Here is a 13,103-nt window from a genome sequence, read left to right on the forward strand (position 1 = left end):
AAAAATGTGACACGTTCTAATGCTTTGACTTTTCTTTCGAGAGATGTACACATCGCTAGTCAACTAACACAGCTTGTTTTGTGAGCCTGCTAACAATGTAAAGTAGTGTTCTAGTTAACTAGGTAGCAGTCCAATCCATTGTGTTGTTGCAGTATTTTGGCTTGACTAGCGAGTTTGTGTTGTGATTATCAACAACGTTGAAACGTAGTTTCACCCTTTTCCATAGTTTTGAATAATAAATGTGTGGACTGACGATGTAGCGCAGCCTAACGTATTCTAATAATTATTTAACATACTTTTATTCTGATAATTATTCCCCCCTCCTCCCAGACAAGGTCACATTATTATTGGATTGGTTGTTTGCGTGTCGGGTGAAGTTAGCCAAACATTTAACCTGCTAGCTAGCAAGAGAAACATAATGTCACTATCCAAAGGTCTAAAGAGGAAAGTTGACGGTGAAAACAGGGCATTTAAAGAGGAATGGACAGTGAACTATACGTTCATCCTACCTGGTTTCATCAATGCAAAGCCGTTGTGAGACTCACATTTTCCGTGCTCACAATGTTCCCTTTCTATACATGCGAGTCGTCCTTTTCTTCAATGAATGTGATAAAGACGCACGAGAGGAATCGATTGATGCATAAAAACCTTGAGAACTGCCGGATTAAAGTGACGTCCATATCACCAGATATCAAGCAAATACTGACCGATGGGAGATGCCACTTTGCAAAAACACTCCCAGTTTTCATGTTGGTTTGGCTCTTCCAATGGAGTTCACTGTTATGCCTACGTACATTTTGTTGCTGAGTTACAGTTGAGTTGCTAATACTGGGAATTACTTTTCACTGGGACATAAAACATATGCAAGTGGCTTATCTCTGTCTATCTCTCTCTCTCTCTCCCTCTCTCTGCAGCTCAGCAAAAATGTGTGAATATCTATCTCTCCATTGATCCACTCTTGCTCCTCCACCCATTTAAATCTCATTCTCTCTCTCTCTCTCTCTCTCTCTCTCTCTCTCTCTCTCTCTCCCTCTCGCTCTCTCTCTCTCCCTCTCGCTCTCTCTCTCTCTCTCTCTCTCTCTCTCTCTCTCTCTCTCTCTCTCTCTCTCTCTCTCCCTCTCGCTCTCTCTCTCTCTCTCTCTCTCTCTCTCTCTCTCTCTCTCTGGCTTATCTTCATGTATCCCTCTTCTCTTGTTCCTCCATTTGTTTTAACTCTCCTCCTCCTCTTCTCTCTTTCTCTCTCTCCACAGCCCAGCTGGAGTTTGTTCAGATCTTGGTGATCGTGGTGGTGATGATGGTGATGGTGGTAGTGATCACCTGCCTGCTCAACCATTACCGGTTGTCAGCGCGCTCCTTCATCTCTCGACACAGCCAAGCCCGCCAACGACACCTCCCGCTGGCCGCGGTGAGTACTGCAGGACAGTATGGCTGTAGTTCTTTTGGATTTTTAACCTTTTATATGGGAGCCCTGTATACACACAGTCTTACAATAATCCATAATGCACATCCAAAATGACAACATCATATAACAAAATCAAGAAAAACTAGTTTTTTTTCCTTAATCAAAACGTACAACTGCCCTAGTGGCACCAGAGAAAATGTTCTCTCCATATGTACATATATGGGCTGGTTTGTCACAGTGCTCACATCACCAAACTTCCGGAGGGCGTCACGTCATTCCAAAATGAGGAACAACTTTTATCTTTTTCATGCCCAATATGGAATATTTTGTCTTTGTAGAATGGCTGGTTTGATTCAACTTACTGATCTGATAGGGTCAGATGTATCCCTATACATACAGTCATCAAATAGCAATTAGTGCCACCTTGCCCTCTGTTAAGGCCAGTTCCCACCTCAGCACACGTAATCCCCTCAGACCTACAAGAAAAGGCTGGAGTTTGATTTCAGACCGGCAAAGAATTCCACTCTATAATTATTGAGCTACACTTGGTGAAAGATGCTACAGTGGAAAGAAAAGGTATGTGAACCCTTTGGAATGACCTAGTTTTCTGCATTAATTGTTCATAAAATGTGATCTGATCTTCATCTAAGTCTAGTAAGTATAGACAAACACAATGTGCTTAAGCTAATAACACACAAACAATTATAATCTTTCATGTCTTTATTGAACACACCCATTGAACATTGACAGTGCTAGTGGAAAAAGTATTTTTTTTAAATAAAGTTGCAGTGGGATATTTGGGATATTTGATATGGCGTGTGTTAGTGTTGATTATGTTGTGTTACCTCACTGTGAAGGAATGAGACAGTCAGAATAGAATTAGACGCTAGACAGGAGTGTCGACCACATGACTGCCTCATGAACCAGTCTAGTCATCGAAGATTCCACAATCATATGACTTCTCTGCTGCTCTCTGAATCACCTACTGATTCAAATGATGCTGTGTGTGTGTGTGTGTGTGTGTGTTGTGTGTGTGTGTTGTGTGAGTGTGTGTGTGTGTGTGTTGTGTTTGTGTGTGTGTGTGTGTGTTGTGTTTGTGTGTTTGTGTGTGTGTGTGTGTGTGAGTGTGTGTGAGTGTGTGTGTGTGTGTGTGTGTGTGTGTGAGGCCAGTAGAACAGTAGCATTACTCCCCATTGTCCATAGGGTTAGACAGAGACACTGTTGCAGGGTTCTGCAGTGTTATATACTATATATATATTGGGTTCTCGAGAACCAAGGGAAATTATTTTTCTTCTTGCACGACAACTGCCAACGGCCCCTGGCCTGAACATAGTTAGCTAAGTAAGTTCACTTACTTAGTCAAATGTATTTGTTGTAAGTGGCTTTGGATGAAGGCTTCTGCTAAATGTATATGAGACGGCGTCCCTTATACGTATGTCTGACACAAGACGTTTTCACATGGAACAAGTTAACCAATCGCAGCAAGGAGTTTCTCACTTTGTACTTTTGGTTTGGTCTGCTGATGTTAAGGAGTTGGCTAGTTAACCCACTCACATCTAACCCTAACTGGATACTACTTTGCAATCATAGTTAGCTAGATGACTTACATGTCAAATGTACATTTTGTGATATACGGAGCAGTGCACACAGACCAACTCCTCCCACAGCTGTCCTGCATCGCACAGTCAACAGGGAGAGAGCCCGGAGCGCAGAGCACATATGAACTGCCCCAGACCCCGAATATCGCTACTACTAAATATAATTCCACAACTGGATACTACTTCATTTCCAATCATAGTTAAATACCTTAGTTACTTAGCTAGTTCACTATCAACTGCACATGTGTGATATGTTTACACAGTGCACATCAGTGGCACTTCCAGTCACTCCCTCGCTTCAACTGTGCTTACTCAGGCCGACAACACAGTGTGCGCTGCCCTGTAGCAAGTTCTCCCATACTGTGCTTTTGGATAGTATGTTTATATCAACGGTAATCAAGTGCTTTAGTTGGCGAGCGAACTTGGTGATGGTAGGCATAATATGAGTTGACTCGCTGTTAAATTAATGTGAATGAATAAATACACTTAAAACAGAGGTATATATATGGTATATGGCAGTCTCACGCGCCTGTCTCGTTCAAATTCACGTCTACTACGTTCCAGTTCTGCATCCAGTTGAAGGTGTGATTCAAGTAGCTTGTGCAGACCCGGGACATGTGAAAAGGCGCAACTCGGCAATCTACCGGCACTTAGCTCGTGTGAACGGTGAAAATCACTGGCCAGGTTGGGATTCCATGTAATTTCCAGGGTACGATGTGTGAAAGGGGCTTTAAGGCCGATTTAAGCTTCTGCGTCGAATTTACGCACGTCTACGCCGTAGCCTACGTAAGGGGTCTCCAAGTTTATAGTTCTACGTTCTAGTTCTACGTTCTACGCGGACCGCGTCGCGTTGGTCGGTGTACTCATAGCGGCATAGAAAAATATGCTTTTCTTATTCTATCTCGTTAACGGTACATGACTAAGACTCCATTCAAAGTTCAGTGTGTTCAGCATGCTATTCTGGTCATGGAGAATTTTAGTTTGGAATTCTAACCCATTGTGACGCGGAGATATTCGGCCGTAAGCGACGGGTCCCCCCGGGTCCCCCCGCAGCACCGCAGCACCGCTTCCTGGTTGACGACTCCCGTTGACAGCGGGGGGAGAGAAAAGTTCTACCCGGGAATTCGCTCTTAGCTGTGTCGACCGTGATAGGAGTGTCGTATCGACACCATTCAAATGGTTTCAGATTCCCTGTCCTCTCCCCTATCCGGACACGTTTTAATTGTTATCCTAACCCACGGTAAATCACAGTTATTAACCCGCAAAGGGTGCCTCCGGGTTGTGCCTGACTCTTCCATAGGGCGCTCTACTCAAAGCGGCATAATAGCGTTTTTTTTTTTTAATGCTTGTTGTAAATAAAAGTTCTATGATGCATTGAAATGACATTAAACTAAGATAATACGATGGTTATCATACTTTTTCAAATCTTTATTAATAAGTAATTACAGAAAAAGTAAATGACATTTCTGTCATGGCTTCCGCATTTTGGCCGACGAGAGAGTCGGAATCATGTCGGAATCATGTGCTACCAAGCGGACCAATCACAGAGCTTACGGTTGCGTGGAAACTGACGCGTACTTACATTTTTGGAGATGTGCGCGTCAACCCTCTCCGTAGGCAACGCAAGGCCACGCGGGCCAACGCAAGCTACACCGTAGCCTACGCCGTCGATTTTACGCAGAAGCTTAAATCGGCCTTTAGAAAGCAATCAGAAGAGAGTGAAATACTCCACCTAGTGGCTGTAATTATATTATGTGCGTTGTCATGTGAAATACTGAACCCCCCCCCCCCCTCTCTCTCTCTCTCTCTCGCTCTCTTTCAGGACGGCAGCCTGTGGTCTTCAGACAGCCCGGGGCCCACCAGTGGAGTGAGTGAGGTACAGTTGATTGTGCCTAACCTTGGAATTGTCCCGACAGTGCAAACCCCGCCTATCTGACAACGCAGGCTGGCGAAAGCATTTGAAACTTAGTGTTTGCTTCAGTTTCTCTTATGTTTGTTTCTCTAATATGTAGTGTCTATTACTTTCTTAGCTCTAACTTACAGACTATGACTTACAGAAATGATCGAGAAATAAAAGAAAAAACGATTCTATACAGGCAATTTCATCTTTCTTAAGTTGCTGTGGGTAGAAGAAACTGCTCAAAGACCAGGCGTAGATGTATCTGTGGGCATAATTTGACCTCCTTCGTCTCGCTCTACCTCATTCCGTCCCTCTCCTTCCTGCTCCTCTCCCCCCATCACAGCAGCAGGTGTACAGCCCTCGCCCCCCCGACAGGGTGCCCTCCTACCTCCAGCGAGAGCGCCTGGCCCGCTGCCAGCCCACCTACCCCTACCTGCCGCAAGCCATCATCGACCTGCCGCCCACCATCTCCCTGTCTGACGGAGAGGAACCCCCTCCCTACCAGGGCCCCTGCACCCTGCAGCTCAGAGACCCCGAGCAGCAGCTGGAGCTCAACCGCGAGTCGGTCCGGGCGCCGCCCAACCGCACCGTGTACGACAGCCACCTCCTGGACTCCTCCCACTGCTGCCCCCCGCCCAGCCTCAATGCGGGGGTCAGCGCCGCCACGGTAGCCACCCTGGCCACCGCCGTGTCGGCCTACTCCGGCCAGCCGGGGGGGCGGGTGGAGGGGGCGCCCCCGACGTACAGCGAGGTGATCGGGCACTACTACCACCCCTCTACTCTGCCTAGACAGCAGCTCCACCAGCAGACTCCCAGCGGCGGGCCCCAGCCCCTGCCCCCTCCCTCGTTGCTGCACGGGATCCTCCAGCAGGCCCATCTGGTCAGCCTGGAGAACAGGAACGCACGCAACAACAAGGAGAAGCAGAAGCCTCAGCAGGTGTGAGGGTAGTATTGGTGCCGTTATCCAATACTGCTGCCTGCTTTCTGCTCCCTGCGCACTTCAGCTTAATGTGGTGTCAGGTAAGGGAGGGGAGGGCAGAAAAGGAGAGGGGAGGCAGACGCACAAAGTAAAAGACTGCACTCCCTCATCTTGACTCTCCAAACCTGCCATATGACTGACTTGACACCCAGCCTGACTTACTTTGTATAAATATTTACTTGTTTTTTGTTGTCTCCGTGCTCACACAGCTTTTTTTCTATACTGACAAATGGCACAAAAATATATATTAGTTGCAATTGGGGTTTTTCTTCTTTTTTTTTTTTATCTTCTGCATCCCTCTGGGCCTATCACTATGAGCTGCATATTTCTGGTTACTTACTTATCTCCATGGTTACTTACCTATCTCCATGGTTACTTACCTATCTCCATGGTTACTTACCTATCTCCATGGTTACTTACCTATCTCCATGAAGTTTATCGTTTATCTCCATGAAGTTTATCGTTTATCTCCATGAAGTTTATCGTTTATCTCCATGAAGTTTATCGTTTATCTCCATGAAGTTTATCGTTTATCTCCATGAAGTTTATCGTTTATCTCCATGAAGTTTATCGCTTATCTCCATGAAGTTTATCGTTTATCTCCATGAAGTTTATCGTTTATCTCCATGAAGTTTATCGTTTATCTCCATGAAGTTTATCGTTAGTTTGAAAAGAAATGCTCTGATCTTTTTTTTATGACCAGGTCTTCCTATTTTGAGATGCAGAAGTTTATTTGAATCAACTCTCATTTGCCCCCATGCCCCTCCTGGTGTCAAGTACTGTTGGTTTACTGGGCATTAAAAGCACTCCTTGGGTGTCTGGATCCAGGCTTTACTAAACATGCTAGCATTACCTCCAGTTAGCCCCTGGTCCAGTTAGCGTTCATATTTCATGTTAGCCTCTAACCTAGCCTATTGAGCTTTAGCTGCAATTAGTGTTAGCTTCAGTTAGTCGCTCAACTCCAGACACAGTTACAGTGGGGTGAAAATATGTGGGCACCCCTAGTCAAAATGCCTTTTACAATTAATATCTAGGTGAAAAGAAGAAAACCTAACCTCTAAAAGTTAAACATGACACATTTCACCACATTTTAAAGCAAGATACATTTTTCTTTTTAACTTTTTACAGTTTCAAAATAATAAAACAAGGAAAAAGGCCTTGTGTAAAAGTTTGGGAACCCTGTCAGCTGGTAACTCCTCCTGGGGCAATATTAAATATTAAATAAGCATAAATATTCTTCGGCCTTCTTGCATGCATTTGAGATAAACGAATAATCACCTTGGTCTGGGCCTTAGTAATCATCTTCTCAAAAGGTAACAAAGAAGAATCCAAAAGGGTTCCCAAACTTTCGCACAGGGCCCTTTTCCTTTTTTATTATTAAAAAAATAAAAATAAAAATAAACTACACTTTATTTAATTTGCAGAAAGGTGTCATGTTTAACTTTGTAGCATTAGTGTTCAGGTTTGCTTTCAATCACTTGGAGATTAATTGTAACATACATTTAAACCAGGGGTACCCACATTTTTGCACCCCACTGTAGTGTTAGCTTCAACTCCTGACATAGTTAGTGTCAGCTGGCACAGTTAGCCTCCCCAGAGCCCCTCCTCTTCAGTCAGCATAGGCATGCTGCGGCCATTGCTGGTCTCCATGGAAACACGTGCGTGTGTTTGTGTGTGTTTGTGTGTGTGTGTGTGTATGCTGGAGTGAAGCGGCCACAGCCGAGGTCAGTTGAGTTCAGTACTATGCCTGTACAGTATGGCCATGCTAGTACAGTAGAAGCTAGTGTGTTTTAGTGCTTCACTTGGCCCACAGTTCAGTTCTAGTGTGGTCAACGGCCAGGCTAGATCAGAAGTCGCCTGTGCAAATGCTCTTCGTTTTTTGGATTGTAACCTTTTTCTAAATAGATGTTTGCACAAGATCCAGGAGGAGGAGGGCGAGAGCAGGGGTCTTTTTGTAAACAACGGATTCTTAAGAGTAAAGATGTTTTTTTTGTTTTTATGTCTTTGTCTGCTCTAGAAAAAAAGTGAAGCTTTTGGAGTGCGAAACGTGCTATATATACATATACATCCCTAAATGTATAAGTGTGTGTGTATATATATATACACAGTAGATATATATATATATATATATATATATATATATACAGTAGAGATATATAGTTGTATACACAAAACAAACGTTAAAAGCACGATTTTAGAGTTATTTATAGAATTGTCAAGAAGAATTGCACTATTTTTTAATATAACGAAATGGAAAAATGGAATATAACGAGAAAAAAAGAGTCCTTTATTGTAAAGGAGACCAGGAGTTTTGCATGCATGTGTGGTTATGAGAGAGAGAGGAAAAAGAACATTCTGCAGAGAGTCCAGAGGATATGACCAACAGCTCTGTAGTGTAGTACATGTACATGTCCACAGGGGGGACGAATCCTGACTTCTAATGTGTGTGCGTCACTGAAACATATAGGAGAATCCCGTATTGACACCACACATAGTTTACGCAAATGTTTTGGTTCAGTGTGTGAATTACATTTCTCGATTTGTATCCAGAAGGCCCTATCCCCATACTCTCCTACTTTCTCACTGTATTGGGAATTCAGAAGGTCAAATACTTCACAGCCCCATTGATCTATGGTGAGTTTTTCCTCAAGAACAAGTATTTGTTTTTGTCAAATTGTCTATTTTTGACTACTACCTCAACAAACAACAATGCTGAACACGTAGTGTACCTTAATTCTAATCAGATCTTTTTCATATAAAGTGAACATATTTTAATTTAAAGACAATTTCTTGTGGTGTCGGGGTTGGAGTTGGAAGTTGAAACCGAGGAGGGATCTCTTGTTCTTTCCTATCTGCTTTGTATCTCCAGTAGATCTAGTCAGGCCTTGACTTGGCCTGGTGAGAGAGTGAATAGAGAGTATGAGAGGATCTCAACAGACACCTTATTCCCCATACCGTGCACGACTTCTCTGATCGCCCTGCTTGGCTGTGGTCAACATCAGTGTACTATGGGGGAAACGGTGTCTGGTTGGAGACGTGGCCTTTGACTGAGTGCTTAATCAGGAGGCTGTACGCTGCACACAACCTACCCCTCTGGACTTCACTGTGGACAGGCATCTCTTAGCACTTTAATGAAGAAGGTGAGAGACACAATCTCGCTGGGGTCAGCACTGGTCTCATGCTCTTATTGACATATATGCAACTGCTCCCTCTGGGGGAGGAAACTCAAACTGCAGTGTGGGCATTACTTTAGAACTTCAGCTGGTATCACAGCGAAGAAGAGACAGAGAGAAGGAGAGACAGAGAGGAGCGGGGGTAGGGCGTCCCACCTTCACTCCATCTCTTTCTTCTTCCTGGCCCTGCTTCATGTTCTCATGTTTACATTTTGATTTCAAAGACAAATACCTGAATCAAACCTTAATGTATGACCCACCCTAAGCAGCCAAAGGATCATCCCAGGGGGACATGGTGGTTTTCACCCTCTGACCCTTTGTGAGATCTTGGCCCGGTACAGAAACAAGCAGTTACCCCTTCCCCCCTGACCGTGGTCTCACCAGGTTATTATGGATTCAAAGAGTTCAGATAAGCGTAAGACAATATGGTGACGTCTCCGCCTGGCTTTGGGCCTAGCTGAGCTTCAGACATATTGCTTAGACGTACCCTGACCTCCTACAGATCTGAGAGAACCAGAAGAGGGCATCAAGGCAAGGGGGAAGAGGCTAGGTGCTATTTCTGCTGACCGTGGCTCAGTTTGATGACCTCAGAGGGTGGCACAGGTAGGTGTCCTGCTTCTCCAGTGTTTTCCTTCAGGGATACCAGTGCTGACCGTCACTATGCAGACAGGGAAGGAGGGTAGGCGCTATGGAAACAGAGAAGAGGGGGCATACCAAACAGGATTTTCGTTCTTAGAATACTTTCTTTCGAGTCGGTTTAAGGAGACAGATTTGGACATTCCAGTTCAAGGAGTTGAAAAGTGCCATTTATGACTAGCCGTGAGGATTTTAAATTCATGAATTTCAACTCATGTCCTGAATCGACGGAGCTGAAATGGAATTGACCGCAACTTTTTCTATAACATAACTGTTATTAATAATAATAATAATAATAATAAACATTTTATAATAACATATCTACCATTGAGGTGCACTTGGTTAAGGTTAACAGCAGGTTAACAGCAGTGTACGTTCAATGATTCTCATAAAGTGTTGTACACTGCCCTGCCTTGGCTGTTGATAAACTCAAGTCTGAGACTGACTGTTCAAGCTTAAGCAAGACACGAGCACTGACACAAAAACAAACAATCCTGAGGTATGCCCCTTAGCGGTCCCCTATGCCTGTCTGAAATGAGCTCTTCCTGTACCGTAGAGATGCCTGTGTTGTGGTTGTCTGGCAGTTGGTCCCCTTGGAAACATTCAGTGTTTGTGTGCCTAACTGTGATGCCAGACTGGGCTCTGTCTGAGGTGTCAATACGCCCAGACTGACCTTCACAAGTCTGACCAAGATGAGTGGATGATGATGATGATGATGATGATGATGATGTTCTAGATGTTGCTGAGAGTGTTGCAATATACCTACTATTTGCCTTTTGATAATGTAGTCCTTGTTTAACTTAGAGATATGTAATGGTTGTTTTTATGTGTTGTTGTTGTTGTTATTATTAATATTATTATTATTATTATTGCTGTTTATTTTATTTTTTTAATAGGTAATTTTCCTCAAGTTCTTTGTACACTTGTGTAAGGGGTTTTGCTCTATAACTTGGAAATGAATAACAGAACATAATATTCTACTGGGCGATTAGCAGGTGTTGTCAGACAACGGCAAGAGCCTAGCTAAACATCACGTTGTTAGAGCCTAGCTAAACATCACGTTGTTAGAGCCTAGCTAAACATCACGTTGTTAGAGCCTAGCTAAACATCACGTTGTTAGAGCCTAGCTAAACATCACGTTGTTAGAGCCTAGCTAAACATCACGTTGTTAGAGCCTAGCTAAACATCACGTTGTTAGAGCCTAGCTAAACATCACGTTGTTTGGGTGAATCCAGGGACACTGAGGATTTTGCACTTCAGTCCAACAATAAGACAGAGGGTCAACGATTACAGTCCAACTGTCTTCCTTTAAAAGCATTTGATCAGTTAAAAATGGGCTTGCACGTTTTTCCATCTTGTTTCTTATACTACACAGGGGAAAGGAATCAGACCACATGTCATGTAATCAGATGCCAGAGTCATCTCTCTGTACCCCCAGTGATGTCCTCACTATGGAGGATATTCATGTAGTCCTTAGTAGTCATATGTGCCTCTAGTTTTTAGGACACCATTTTGAAGACAGACAAAGAAGTAGCAGATGAAAGGGGGGGCGGTTCAACATACTTATTTACTCTGTGGAGAAACCTTCACCCTTCACCCTCCCTCCAGCTCCAGTCTCCCAGACCTTCACCCCTTCACCCTCCTCCAGCTCCAGTCTCCCAGACCAGTGTGACTCTGAATCCCAAGGCCTGAGATGATTACATAGGTTGTAAGACATCAGACAAATCCCACCTGACCTATCAGGGGACCAGTTGGAGATACTAGCGTATGGCTTCCACCTATCCAATCCTCTCAGCTCTAGGGAGAGTGCTCCTGGGTGTATAACCATCCTCCATATTATCTGCCCATCTACATAATCAAATGACATGTTCTGGGTTTCCCATCTCCACCACCTGCTCCGTCTCTAGATGTGTGCCTTTGAGGGTTCTGTGGTGGAGACGTTTTGTTACGCATTAGTCCAGCTCTGGATTCTGTTGCCTTTTTCACTTGAAAAACTAAATCATAACCCTTGTTATTTGCAATACCAAAAAAAGATATGTATCATTGAGAATTGACTCCATTTTCTATCATAAGTGTATAATTTCCAACTCCACTGCATGTATACGAATACAGTAGGCATGGATAAGAACATAAGGCACTAAAGTTGACCAAATGGGTGAAGTCTGGAAGGGACGGTCTGAGTTTTTGTGACTACAACACAGTGTACCTGTGTACCTGTCTGTTTATATAATACAACACAGTGTACCTGTCTGTTTATATAATACAACACAGTGTACCTGTGTACCTGTCTGTTTATATAATACAACACAGTGTACAGTACCTGTCCTGTATAGTTCGTCCATGACTGGGGTCATTATAATCCTCCTGAGTTCATGCTTTAGTGGCTTACCGAGACAGTTCTACAGTAGTGGAGGCTTATCAGAGTATAACAAGACATTTCCAAAGAAGAAATCATCCTAACCAGACTCTTTAGACTGTGAAAAGAGTCTGAATGACTTGAACATTGTTCTGTTCCTTTTTGTTGACAGATGTTTTCCATTCTGTTGCTCTGTTTGTGTTGCCCTTCAAATCAGCGTCACATCATGTCTTTTAAAGAACACATGGTGATGATGCAGAACACTATGGGTGCAGTATAATAAGCATATCTACTCAAACAGCAATGTATTAATTGTACAGAAAAACAGACTATTCTGGTGCTTATTGTGTTCTGACGCTTTGTGTGCTGATGAAGAGGTCATCTTCTGTCTATATGATGAAGAGGTCATCTTCTGTCTATATGATGAAGAGGTCATCTTCTGTCTATATGATGAAGAGGTCATCTGATGTCTATATGATGAAGAGGTCATCTTCTGTCTATATGATGAAGAGGTCATCTTATGTCTATATGAAACCAGTTCTATTATCTATAGCATGGCCCATGCCCAGATGTATTGCAGTAAATATAGATGCCTACTATTGTGGACAAAACTTGCTTATTATGTGTATCAATATTGTTTATTTTAATTTATATTGGATCCTTAAAGTGTTACTGGGTTTGTTTCTCTATTTGATAATAACAGGAGACACTGTCTATCACAGAACATGCTCTGAATCTGATACATTTCAATAAGCACCCAATTAAACAAATAAAACATTTTTCTATGAAGAAAGGTCTGCTTATTTGTGCTTGCTGACTTTTACATCACTACGTTTACATTTAAGAGGGACGTAGAGTACTAAACTGGGAGGAACTCTCTCTTAACACTAGGAGCACGACACTGTTTTGCCTACTTTAGGTGATGTCAAATGACCGACCCCCCACTCTTTACAGTGAGAAGCTGTGTACTGACGCACAAGGTTCGCTGGATGGCGCCACTTGTACATTAGTCTGGCTCCACAGCCTGAAATGACTTGAAACTCTGAAACCAAGAAGCCA

The 13,103-nt window shown here is 43.4% G+C and overlaps 1 protein-coding gene across 1 annotated transcript in view; it reads left to right on the plus strand.

The window, feature by feature from the left end:
- pmepa1 (prostate transmembrane protein, androgen induced 1) overlaps positions 1-5,843 on the plus strand; it is a gene marked incomplete at both ends in the record, with an annotated part of 50,889 nt that extends 45,046 nt beyond the window's left edge. The window contains 3 exons of the mRNA XM_080545710.1: positions 1,251-1,405; positions 4,823-4,876; positions 5,244-5,843. Of these exons, the coding sequence (XP_080401836.1) occupies positions 1,251-1,405; positions 4,823-4,876; positions 5,244-5,843 (809 nt within the window). The remainder of the gene's footprint in view (positions 1-1,250; positions 1,406-4,822; positions 4,877-5,243) is intronic.
- Between the last annotated feature and the right edge of the window lie 7,260 nt (positions 5,844-13,103).

Source organism: Nansenia antarctica, assembly GCF_963989245.1.
Source record: "Nansenia antarctica genome assembly, chromosome: 15".
Taxonomy (NCBI): Eukaryota; Metazoa; Chordata; class Actinopteri; order Argentiniformes; family Microstomatidae; genus Nansenia; species Nansenia antarctica.